Source organism: Amyelois transitella, chromosome 2, assembly GCF_032362555.1.
Source record: "Amyelois transitella isolate CPQ chromosome 2, ilAmyTran1.1, whole genome shotgun sequence".
Lineage (NCBI taxonomy): Eukaryota > Metazoa > Arthropoda > Insecta > Lepidoptera > Pyralidae > Amyelois > Amyelois transitella.
This window is the reverse complement of record NC_083505.1, coordinates 7,063,008-7,075,700: the sequence shown is the minus strand read 5'-3', so window position 1 is coordinate 7,075,700 and position 12,693 is coordinate 7,063,008. Positions and strand designations below refer to the sequence as shown.

Here is a 12,693-nt window from a genome sequence, read left to right as displayed (position 1 = left end):
CAGTCAAACCACTCCATGAAATTATACGCGAAAGTCATGGTCACGGCTCGACGAAATCCACTCTACAGGAATCCAAGCGGCTACGTCGTAGAACTCTTTCAAGTTGTGTCGTAGATGTGCTACTATAATTTTGTAGCAGGCACCGCCTACGAACATGAGAACTAATTTGTGCGGTCGGGGGTCGCTTGTAGACTAATTAGGTAGTTAAGCTGGCGATATTTTTGGCATTAAGTTCACCTGTGTTTATGCATTTTAAGGCGCGGAAAAGTTTGTAAAAAGTTAAATTAAAAAAAGTCCCATTATAATAAGTCTCACTTTGGCCTTACCTTAAATAATATATAGAATAAACAGTAACAGTGTAAATATGATAATTAGATACATAATAGTTAATATCAGTCGCAGTATCAAAGCAATCCCAAAACTTTCACGACAGCTTGTAACATACCCATGTTAGATCCCTAAAACTGACAACCTGAGACTAAACTCAATAATATTTCAGCTTGAATTTTGTGATATAAACTAATTCCTACTAAATTATTTTCTACGCTGAATATTTAACTCGGAATAGTTTACCTTTGTTTTATAGTTTCGACTTAGACATAGTTGGAATATGGACGATTAATATATCTAAGAATTAAAAATGCTTTCATACCTATAATTTTCAATAAGTATTTATATTTCGGATTATGAATGAATAAGTTATTACAATCATCCATCCTAATACATTTGTTTCGATTTTACCTAATTCTCATAGATATTATGATTGGTAAAACAATTTTGTTGTAAATAATAGTATCATACGTTCACTTTTCATAAAAGTTTTATACTTACCTCGTTATCATTAAAATTAACCCTTGTAATTTAACCCATCGTTACCCTTCTCATGTTAAATTATAAGACAAATAAACTTCCCAGAAACTGATGAATTGCAAACTATGAAGAATGTGGTAATATCTGATCCGATATCCTACAAATTAAACCCTTCTATTATATTTATGTCAAATACACGGCGAAAACGTCATCTATAGGTTTTCTAATTGACAGTTTTGATAAACGAAGGTTTGTGAAAAATAATATATAAATAATAATAAATAAATATATACGGGAGAAATTACACTGATTGAGTTAGCCTCTAAGTAAGTTCGAGACTTCTGTTACGAGATACTAACTCAACCATACTATACTTTATAATAAATACTTATATAGAAAAACATTCAAGACCCAGGCCAATCAGAAAAAGTTTTTTCTCGTCATGTCTTGGCCGGGATTCGAACCCGAGACCTTCGGTGTCACAGACAAGCGTACGACCGCTGCGCCACAGAGGCCGTCTATATTTTATTTTTGAATTTTCTTTAAAAATCCCTTCATCAAAGCTTAACTCATTACTACTTCCTAAATTACCTTTCGTATGACAATCTAACATTGTATTTCAATTTAAGATCAAAATTTTGCTAAATGTTATACCGGATACGACAACAAGTTAACTAAGTAATTTTAAAGCGCTAATTATATGACAAACTTAGTATAAAATAAGGAGGGATAATATGTGTCTATTTATAAGCTACTTTAACTGCATCAAATTAGAGACACGGTTTAAAATAAACCAAACCGTTAAAGTTCTCTTTGCGCATAGAGACACAGGTTCAAATACGGCCTATAGGCCGAGGTATTATTATACCAATGAACTTTTTCAGAGACTTTTGCCTACATCAATTTAGGCGGTCACGTGGGAAAGAGGCATGATTATATTATTAGTAAATCTTAAATGACTATCTGTCTATTTTTTTACTTAAAATTCCGTGCGACTCAAGCCCAAAGACTTTAACAAAACCAAAGCTCTTAAATGTCCCGAATAAACTAGCCCGTGATTCTAAAAAAGACAGGTTCACACTAAAGTTAAAAAATTATTAACGGGTATATTACTATACCATACTGAATAGGCATTATATATAATCGAGGACTCGAGAGTGACTGTTCCTGATTTTCCACGACGAAAACAGCAGATGTTTGAAGTAAATTAAATTTTGATCAATATTTTAACTTATGACGAATATTCGAGGTTACTTTTTCTTTTATTTTCAGAGAAGTTCATGAAGTAAAAATATTTGAATATTTTTCTCAACAAATCACTTTGTATGTGAATTGTATCTTCAAATCCAAATGCTTTGTTGTAATTTCCAATAAACATTTGAAAACAGATTCTCACAATTTAAATTTTATTCATTCTTGCCTAGTAACTGAGCAAACTTTTGATTTAAATAAAGTAAATAACATAGAAAAGGTCATTCAGTCTGTTGTTTTTTAACTGATTTGGAAAAGTGAATTCTCAATTCTCCGTGTGGTTCCCGGCACCAATACAAAAAAGAATAGGACCTCCATCTCTTTTCCATGGATGTCGTAAAAGGCGACTAAGGGATAAGCTTACAAACTTGGGATTCTTTTCTAGGCGATGGGCTAGCAACTTGTCACTATTTGAATCTCAATTCTATCATTAAGCCAAATAGCTGAACGTGGCCATCCAGTCTTTTCAAGACTGTTGGCTCTGTCTACCCCGCAAGGGATATAGACGTGACGTAGGTATATATGTATGAATTCTCAATTTGTTTATGTTTGTTTCGGATGCTACCTATGTACTGTCACATTAGCGTTACCTGGCCTCTATGGTGAAGCACGGTTCGCTGTAATTGAAAACTACGACTAATATATGCTTAACTAGCTGTTGCTCTCGGCTCCGCCCGCGTGTAAGTCACTTTTCACGTAACCTGTGGAAACAACAATTATCCAGACCTAAAGAGTATTATTGGATAGTAATCCAATTCTATCCATTGTAGGACATGTATTGTTCTATGGTTCGGTTCTAATAATAGGAATAAACGGAAAAATATCCGTTTATTTCTTCTAGTAGGACAAATCAGATAACCTATTCCCGAGCTAATTTATATAATTTGTGTGTAATGGCTTTAGTGGTATAAGCTGCTTTGTTTAAAAGTTTTAACGCAGTGATTGAAGTAAATTTTCAATAGATTTTCAATAATTTCGACGCTCCTTATTATATGTAAACCACCTGTGAAAATCACGTTCAAATCCGTTGAGTATTTTCTAAGTTATAACGTACCACGTTAGACGGACAAATATTCCAATAAAAGTTTTTTGGTTTCCGTTTTCCAAAAAAGTGAAATTTTCAAAATTGTGATAATTATTTTGGAAATAAAATTATGCACAGACACTCAATTTTACTGTCTTATTATATATATTGATTACTGTCAAGATTAATCCAGGTTTTTTCAGCAGTTTGTGTGTGCGAATAACAAACATTCATAAATACATACTCACAAATTATAATGATTTTATTTCAAGTGTAATTTTTTATGATATGTCGGTATGTACTTGGGAGAAGGCGCAACGAACACAAAGCTGGAAAATCATTAAGTTTTATTTTTATTCAGATTTTATTATTGTTTTTCACGTATTATTTTTTACCTCACATTTTTATGCAAATAAGGCTAACTAGAATTTAAACACTTAAATGATATGCCAGGTTTGGAGTGCTTCAAACAATTAAGGCATATTCGCAATTATTAATTAATTACCGTATTTGAAATTTTATAATTTGTTTTGTGTTTTCAACGTTCACTGCTCTTCTTACAACCAAAGAACAGCTATTATTCACTAACATCAAAGATTCTGTGGTCTTTTTGTCTTTCGGGAAACATCTTTAATAAGTTAGGTCATTACCAACAAGGAAAATTTCTCTATCCTGGAATTTAACTTTTAGTAATATATTGGAGTTACAAATTTCAATAAATATAAGATAATTAAAGGAATTTATGAATTCAAAACACAAAAATAACTTAGAAAAAGATATTTCTAAAATATCTTTAAACTTAATTGAATTATTATCAATTAAAAAGGCAATACATTGATAACGAACATATGTTTATATTTTAGGTTTTAATAAAATGGAATATTCACCATGCAGAATATCACACATATAATAAAACTGTAACTAACCGATGTCTGTACTTTGAAGATAATGCCAAAATGTCGACATGGGGAATTTATATATAACCAGCAGAGGATTAAATAAAGCTACTGAATTTAATTTGATTAAAGTTAGTATAAAAAGCGTGTGTTGAAATATTTGTACTCTTACATTTGGTACATGAATAACGCACATATGTGGGATAACTCCGTAAAACATTTTCGAGGGTATCATGTGTCATCATCTATGCAAACCAAGAATGATGGTTATGAGACAGTAAATTATATAACACTAAAGTTAGGGTATGCATATTTTTCATTGATGCTCTCCTTCCTCTGGTCTCTGCAATGTAGAGACACTTAAATGCTATAAATAGGTTGATGATAATTGAAAGAAAAAATAATAATTCCTTTATAACATGAGTTTAATTAAACGGTTGATATTTTTATTACAAACTGGTCAAGAAACCATTATTTTTATGCCGGTCAAAGAGATTTCATGTATAATGTGGTGCTAAAAAGGTAAGTAATTTTCAAGCTCGTGCTCGTGAAATGTTAGGTACCTTCATTCTATGCATAATAAAGTAGGTCCGTACACTTTAACGAGATTCCCTTACGAAACGAAGAATGTATTACATACCATAAAACGTCCATAAATAGAACATGTATCGGATCGTCCCTACGGTAAAGACGGTAAGGGAAATTCCTATTCTGTGAGAAATTGTAATCTTCTTAAATTAATCAGTTTGTATTTGCCACTACATAGATTGCCGTATATATATATACTTATATTCAATGGTTTAGTCTATACACCCACATACTACGTGTTATCCTTTAAGGGGTAAATCAATCTAATACAAAAACTTGATGGTCTCGTTTCGGAAATAGAAACAGAGACGGACGGGATAGGAAAGCTCGTTGTCAAAAATTCATTCTAATTTAAAAGCCTTCACTTGAATAATTGTATAGTCAACAGAAGAGAAATAGCTCACACACTGTTTTTTTTCGCTACCAAACCATAATGGAAGTGAAATTTATGATTTCATTTGTAGGTGTTGTATACGAGAATTGCCATCGGCTTGTGGCAGAGCTCTAAAGGTTTACACCAGCTGGGAAGAGTGCAGTGTTGTGCCACGCAGTGTCCTCGGGTGGAAAAGGCAACGCCCAACAGCTTCGAACCTCAGCGAACGTTTATTGGTACAACTGAAGCTAAGGTAAGATTTCTGTATATATCGAGACGAAGATTTTCTTTACCTCAAAATAACACATTTATCCACATACACGACTGTCGCCTGTACCTACAACCCGAGGAAATTTCGAGCAATCCATTTCAATTTATATTTGTGCGTTATATTATTTTTACCCAGCAAAGCAAATATGTGTAATGTTAATCCATTTTATTTTTTCTTTTCTTTCGTGTCGATGTTTTGTAATAAAAAATCTGTTTAAAATAGGTACACTCAGAAACTCGTGCTCTCAACTCTACTCAACTCATAGAAAATATCAGTCCATCTTTGCTGTGTAAATAAATCATGTTATTTATGCTGAAAACATGAAAGCTTGTTTATAACCCGTATGTTGCTTGGTTCTATAAAGGCTGACATAATTAAGTACTCTTATTTACTCTGACATAGTTAATCGAGCATTTAAAAAGACACTGATTACTAAAATCCAAATCCAATATCCGGTAAAATACAGATAATTTGACATTCATAAGCAAAAGCCTCAAAGGTCATATCAGATACTCATAATATAAGCGAGTCCTAAAGTAGGTAGGTGCTTAATTTAGTAGCGCGCATGAAACGGAAATCCGGACTTGTCGGATTCAAAGACTTTCATAGAACTTTTCACTACAAAGTCGAGAAAGAAAATATCCAATGCCACCGCAGTCTGTGCCGGTTATAGTATTTAAAAACCTCTATAATTTTATCAATTTAAAAGAAACAAGAGTGTGTTATTTGGTGGCATTACTTATATTTGGGCAAAGAGGTAAAATCACTTGCAACACAATTTTCATGCGACGCGATCACGTCACTGAACTGAAACAACAAATTGTTTTTCACTTGCTATTCTTATCTGTATTAAGCAATAGCAAATCGTGTCGCGTTCTGTCTAACTTCATCGCAAATTTATTCTTTCTATATCAGAAAGCGAGGCGCGATGTTGCATCGTTTTAAAATTTAAATAAAAGCAACTGCTGCATAAACGAGAAGTGAATTACAATTTTAATCAAGCGCAAAGTGTAAAGTAAAATGCATAATATTTTCTCGTTAAGTAGGTAAGTTGGATTTATAACGTGTCAAGATTCTGGATATACTGTAATTAAACAATAAAATAATTGAACAAATGAATAATGTCTACGACAGAGCAGCTTCTCACTAGTTAATTAAAAATCGCCAGTGTTTATTTTATATCTTGCTTGATTAATTTTCACCAGATTAATATTTGACTTTCAAATCAATAAAACCCATCAAATGCGTAATGTAGGGTATTTGTCGATATAAACTTCATTAATAAAGTTGTATTTCAATAAGTATAACAAGCTAGTAACATAGTATTTTCATTTACATAACCCATAAGTTTCACCAATCAGTTCACGACCGATCTCCAGTAGCGCCGCCTTGCGTTACTCATTATTAAGCCTGAGTAATTTTTTAGGCGACTGTAGTATGTGACTTTCTAAAATTTATATTAAAGTTTGATTACTCAAAATTTAGAAGTTACGGTGACATTGTTGAGCATAGATTTATATTCTTTATGTCAATGTCGTAATTTTTTTCAGAATCTGTTCAAGTATTCCATTGGTAAATCATTGGGAAGACGAGAATACCTCAAATCGGTATCAATAGTGTGAGAATGAGTGAGAGTTTACGAGTTTATTATGTTAGCGCATATTACCTTGGCCAGCGTTGAACATTAAAATGTTAGTTTTATTGTTCAACAATTTCGTGCTTTGTTGTAACTTTCTAAATTAGTATTCTAGGCTTATATTTTAAAAAAAAAGTTTGTAATATATTTTCGTCGTGTAGGTAAGTAATTTGTTTTTCACGTCTCAGTGACACACTCATCTCATTTGGCTCTGAGTTACGAGTAACATCTTGTTTTATGTTTAACGGATGTTCCGGCTGTATTACTTCTTTACTGCTACTTTTCTAGTATCAAATTTGTTTCAGCTCACTTCATGAATTACTAATTATTTTAAACAATAAGAAAATGAAAGCGCTGAATTTTTCCAACGAATTCATAAAAGCCGGCATATCGCTAGAGTTATTATGCGTTTTCTACTTAAATAAATGAAACAACATACATATAAATAAATTTATCTGAACAATGTGTTCTCTCGTCTCGACGTTGTTGAAAAAAATGCTGCAGTGCAGTTTGATACCGCTACTTCTGCACTAACGCCTTGGAAGCGGCAGTAAACTAAATTTTAAGTAATTTATTTGACGTCAACTAATGTTGTGAAACCAAAAGATTTGACAATTATTAAGCGATATGAAGTATCCTATAATAAAGAATAAAAATTTTGAATTTGAATGAAATTTGTTGAATTGAAATGAGTTTTTAATTCACAGAAAAACTTGGCAGCGAATATGAAGGCATCTAACCCGAAGAAGTGTCGGAACCACGAGTCGCGCGACTGTCACCACCTCAGCCATCTGTCCCGCAATGTGCTGCGCGCGCGCCGTGGCGTGGTGCGCATGCTTATTGTGGTCGTTCTAACCTTTGCCATCTGCAACCTACCCTTCCATGCCCGCAAAATGTGGCAGTACTGGTCCACTGGCTACCAAGGCACGAGCGACTTCAGTACTTTACTTACGCCGTTAACTTTCCTCATCACCTACTTCAATTCTGGTATAAATCCGCTGCTCTACGCTTTCTTATCAAAAAACTTCAGGAAAGGTATGAAAGAGCTCTTGTTTTGTAAATACCATGGGAAGAGAAAAAGTGAGAATTTAATACTTTTAAACCCGGTCGGCGGCGGAGGCCTGCGGAGGAGCTCGACGCGCTCCACCCGCGCCAACTGCAGCACGGTCACCATGGCGCCCAACGGGGACTCATGAGACATGCGCCGGCGACGCTTCCTCTACAAAGTGGAGAACCTTGATATTTCCTGATTAACGGAGAGCACAGACGAGGTAACCGACAGCAGCGGGTTTTACACCGTCTCCACTATATCTAAACGTGATTTATATGATTAAAATGGACCATAGATATTTAATGCAACGTTAACAATGTTTAAGATCTCAGGAGCTTAGAATATTAATGCATACCTATAATGTTGTGATTGAAATATTGAGAGAAATATAAGTTTTAAGTTTTGAAAAGTTTAGTCCGCATCCAAAAACGCTCGGTGTGAGACTATGAACATATTTTTTATAACTGGTTTGAGATGATCACCAAAATGTATATCTTTCATTTATATAGTCAAAACAAAAACAATTAGCAGGCCAAAATAACAATGGAATTATAATTACTGTTGCATAAACTTATTTAGATGTAAGATAGAAAAAACAATAAGCGCCTAACATTCGTGAGAGTTAATTTATGGTATTGATAGATATAATGTTAACAAAATTATAAGCAAGTACCTACTTTAATTATCTTGCCAATGTGAAATATGTGACGGAATTTATTATTATCAAGTAGGTATTAAATTTTTTTTTAACACAAACATTGGGAAAAAGTATGCAGATTCATAAACAATAAGAAAAAGATCCAGTGCTTATATAATCACTGTAGTTCCGAGAAATTTACTTGAAATTGGAGAATCACTAATTGTATTGTGAGGGTTGATGCTCATTAACTTAGTTGAAGAAGTACAGGGTCGATTTAAATGCATTAGCATCACCTTGAAATAAAGCATGTACAATTGTACACTCGACTTATTCGAGAAAATAAATAATAAAATTTTCTAAAAAAATTTCCTTAGTGATAATGTTATGAAAATTAAATTTATCTTTGTCCTCTGCCCACTCTGGAGGGGAGCCCGGGGTCTGCCTGTGACCGCAATCCTAGATAGAATTTTTATTATACGAAGCAAATAATACGTAGAATACGTAAGTCAGCAAAAACAATATTCATGTCTTGATTAAATACCTGGGATTACAAAATGAGACGAGATCTTCGTATATATGGGCGCTTTCAAGGTCGACGCGGCCCTACTTTGAGTAGACCTAGAATCATGTTTAGGATTTTGTTTTATCATGTCTAGTAGATACTGTGTTCGTAACATATTTAAGATTTTAATGCTATTAAGTACATGAAAATAATCCTTACGATAATTTTGACGAATAGACAGACAACAAACCAACGTCAAACGGATAAGGAAGGAACCTTTGAAAACCCTTCAAGTTAACTTAATACTTAGAAAGGATTTGAAATACCATTCCCGTTTGTTGACCTATGTACTATTTTTAGCACCAGAAAAAAGGATACTTGAATCTCTAGTATCCACATCGTTATTGTTTCTAAGTAAGCAAAACTGTTGGAACGTTTTTCCTACTTCCCAACTACACAAATCCGATTTCAGTCGGTATAAATGCGAATGATTTGTTTGTTTTGTTGTATCTTTAAGCTTTATTAACTTAAAGCTATCTTCAATTTTCGTACACACATAACTTCGAATAAAATTCTAAAAAGGTCTTTGGTTGGGACATTTGAATAAATTCATTCCTGAAATATATTGTTCTCGTAGGAATTCGAAAAGCTAAACCTAGTGAGATCTATATGTGTTAGATTGAATCCACCTTTATGTTGTTTAAGCAGCCCTTCATGGTTACCTACAAACAAAACCCTCACTTCGTTAGCCTTCTCAGCTGGCTCGTTTATGTAGGCCAATTTTTTTTTGCAAAATTTAACACTGATATAAAAACAGAGGATTCATATTCGCTAATATCATTCAAAAAGGTCTGATGTATATCTCTCTAATCACGTGTTTTACCAATTCAATTAAAAGATTCTATATAAAATTTACGAATAATTATATATAATATAACCTACTCCGATAATAATACCGATGTATTAATAAATAGAAATATAATTATTTTAGATATCCACATAAGAATTATTATACTTAAACCGAAAATGTACAATATTATTTTATATACATTGAATTTAATAAAATCAAGAGTACCCGAAACCAACGTGCTTGCATGAAGAGACTTAATGAATGTGGATGAAGCGAAAGAAGTATGAAGGGATCGTGGCAAGTGAAAAGATGTAATCTCTGCCTGCCCTTAAGTGAAAGACATGTGATTTTATGTAAGTACAATACTTATTTATAGTTATCAGTGCATTTATAGAGTACAGTAAAAACTAAAAAATAATAAACAATACTTTTTATTTCATTACTTGATAGGTTTCCATTAGAACAAGTTATACGATATACTTTATAAAAAGATAAAATAAAAATAAATTATACCTTTATTCAAGCCGAAGAAACATTAAGATAAAATTTCTTTAGCGCCAACTTAAACTATCTAATTATGATTAAGTAATTTCCAGAAGTCGACTGTGCGTTTATAAATATTTAAGTAAGGTAATAATAAATTACGATTCATTAATTTGGCAATTGTTTATGGTTAGTATCTTACAGTTCAAAATAATATATCAATAGGTAAAAAATAGTAAGATGAAGAGATGTCAATGTATATACGTAAAACTTTTATAAAATAAGGATAAGAGTTCTACGCATAAGGATTTCATGATAAAAATACACATGCGTTTTTCACAACTTTTATATGTATATAAATCAAATTAAAAATCTAGCTAGGGCATTTAAAATTTAAAAGGTGTGAATAAAATAATCCCATTGTAACGATGCGCGAAATTACTGGTAAAGTTTTATTTTTCCTTGAGACAATTTTGTCATTCTCAACATACGTACGTTTAATTACCTTTGTACGGTCAACCTCGGAGAAATCTGACCGCTTTGTTTATGGTTTGTATGAACGAACGGAGTTCATGTTTCTCTGGCATTGACTGTACATTCTGTGATTTGTTGTTTTACCAATTTACATATTTTTTTAATATGTAGAACACCACTTGTACCTCTCTAAAAAGGGTTCTGTAAACTGAGAAGAAAACAAATTAATTAAATTTTCCAATTATATCCTGTAAATAACGTTCCCTCCAAAACTCGCGTCTATTTGAATTATGTAGAAGGTTGTGTCGTGCGTAGCAACAAAACCGTACAAAATTTGTTCTGTTTTGAGGTTTTGACGGACTTCAGAGGTTTCATAGTCTATTGTTTTATATTAATTTATTAAAACATTTAGAACATGGTGTAATATTTTATGTACATATCGTATTTACTTAAACTCATCATTATATAATGTTAAAATGGTAATGTTGGTGTATAATACTTATATTTAAGTAATTTATTATACACGGTAAGAAAATTCGTAAAAAAAATTTCCTTAAATATTTAAGGTTTATTAATTTTGTAGGTACTGTGTATGCATTAAGTTGACATTTTGTAGCTTTAAAACTCAATAAAGTTTGAAATAAAAAATGATTGATGTGAGAAAGATGAGTACATAATTAAAGTATTGGGTAAGTAAGACTAAAGATAAAGTGACAAAACTTTTATATTAGTCTATACATGTATAGCTTTGAGTTAGTTACTAATAATGGCCCTTATATCATAAACACGTGGGTATTTATTAGGTACTTTATACATTATGTACAAAATTCATCACCTTAATGTAGAAAATATGCAAAAAATGAAAAGGACACATATGGTCACTATTCGTTACTACGCATACCTACGTATTACTGAGGGTTCCAAAAAAACTTAACAAATGTTATGATATCAAACCAAACATAACATTAAAATTACACATCAATTATATATTTTTTTAATTTCCTTTTTATTTCGGGTAGGAAATATGTAGGTTTTAATATTTCGTAAATATATAAATTAATCAGTAATAAGACCTGTTTTATTCTCTCTCTCATGCTTCTCTCCAGAAAGGTGAGGATGTAACCATGCCAGGGAAAGGTTTGTGGGAGATAAGTGTCAGAATCAACCACTATGGGTGGACTGTCGTAAGGAAGAAGATCATAGGGTGAAATGGTTAATCATAAAAGCACTATTTACTTAACATAGGCTTAGGCTTAAAAACTTGAGATTTCCCTTGTAGTTGATAGGCTAGCAACCTGTCACTATTCGAATTTCAATTCCATCATTAAGCCATACGTGGAATTTCAGTATTTTCAGATTATTGTTTCTGTCTACCTCGCATGGGATAAAGACGTGATTTCATGTGTGCATGTATGAGCTTCAACATATAATCACATCTTAATCCCTAACGGGTAGACAGTGCCAATAGTCTAGAAAAGATCGATGAAGCCACGTTTAGTTCAGTTGTATGGTTTAACGATGGAATTGAGATTCAAATAGTGACAGGTTGCTAGCCCATCGTCTGTCTGTCTTTATCCGTCTATCTTGCAAGGGACATACTCATGATTATCTATTACATATAATAAAAGAGTAAAAATATTTTGTCGGTAACATTTAGTATTTTTGACTGAAATGGATAGAGGGATACTTAGAATGAATAATAGAAAGCAAAAATTTTTTTTTAATTTCTTGTCTGTCTGTCTATATGTATGATCACGATTATCTCCGAAAGTACTGAACCGACTTACTTAAAACTTTCACCAATTGCTTTGTTTTAACTCTGAAAAACATTTTAAAGTTTGTTT

The 12,693-nt window shown here is 32.4% G+C and overlaps 1 protein-coding gene across 2 annotated transcripts in view; it reads left to right on the top strand.

The window, feature by feature from the left end:
- LOC106136055 (trissin receptor) overlaps positions 1-11,887 on the top strand; it is a 49,659-nt gene extending 37,772 nt beyond the window's left edge. For both annotated transcript variants that reach the window (XM_060946571.1, XM_060946573.1), the window contains exons 6-7: positions 5,034-5,195; positions 7,557-11,887. In XM_060946571.1, coding sequence (XP_060802554.1) covers positions 5,034-5,195; positions 7,557-8,045 — 651 coding nt within the window. In that variant the 3' untranslated portion in view covers positions 8,046-11,887. The remainder of the gene's footprint in view (positions 1-5,033; positions 5,196-7,556) is intronic.
- Positions 11,888-12,693: the final 806 nt, after the last annotated feature.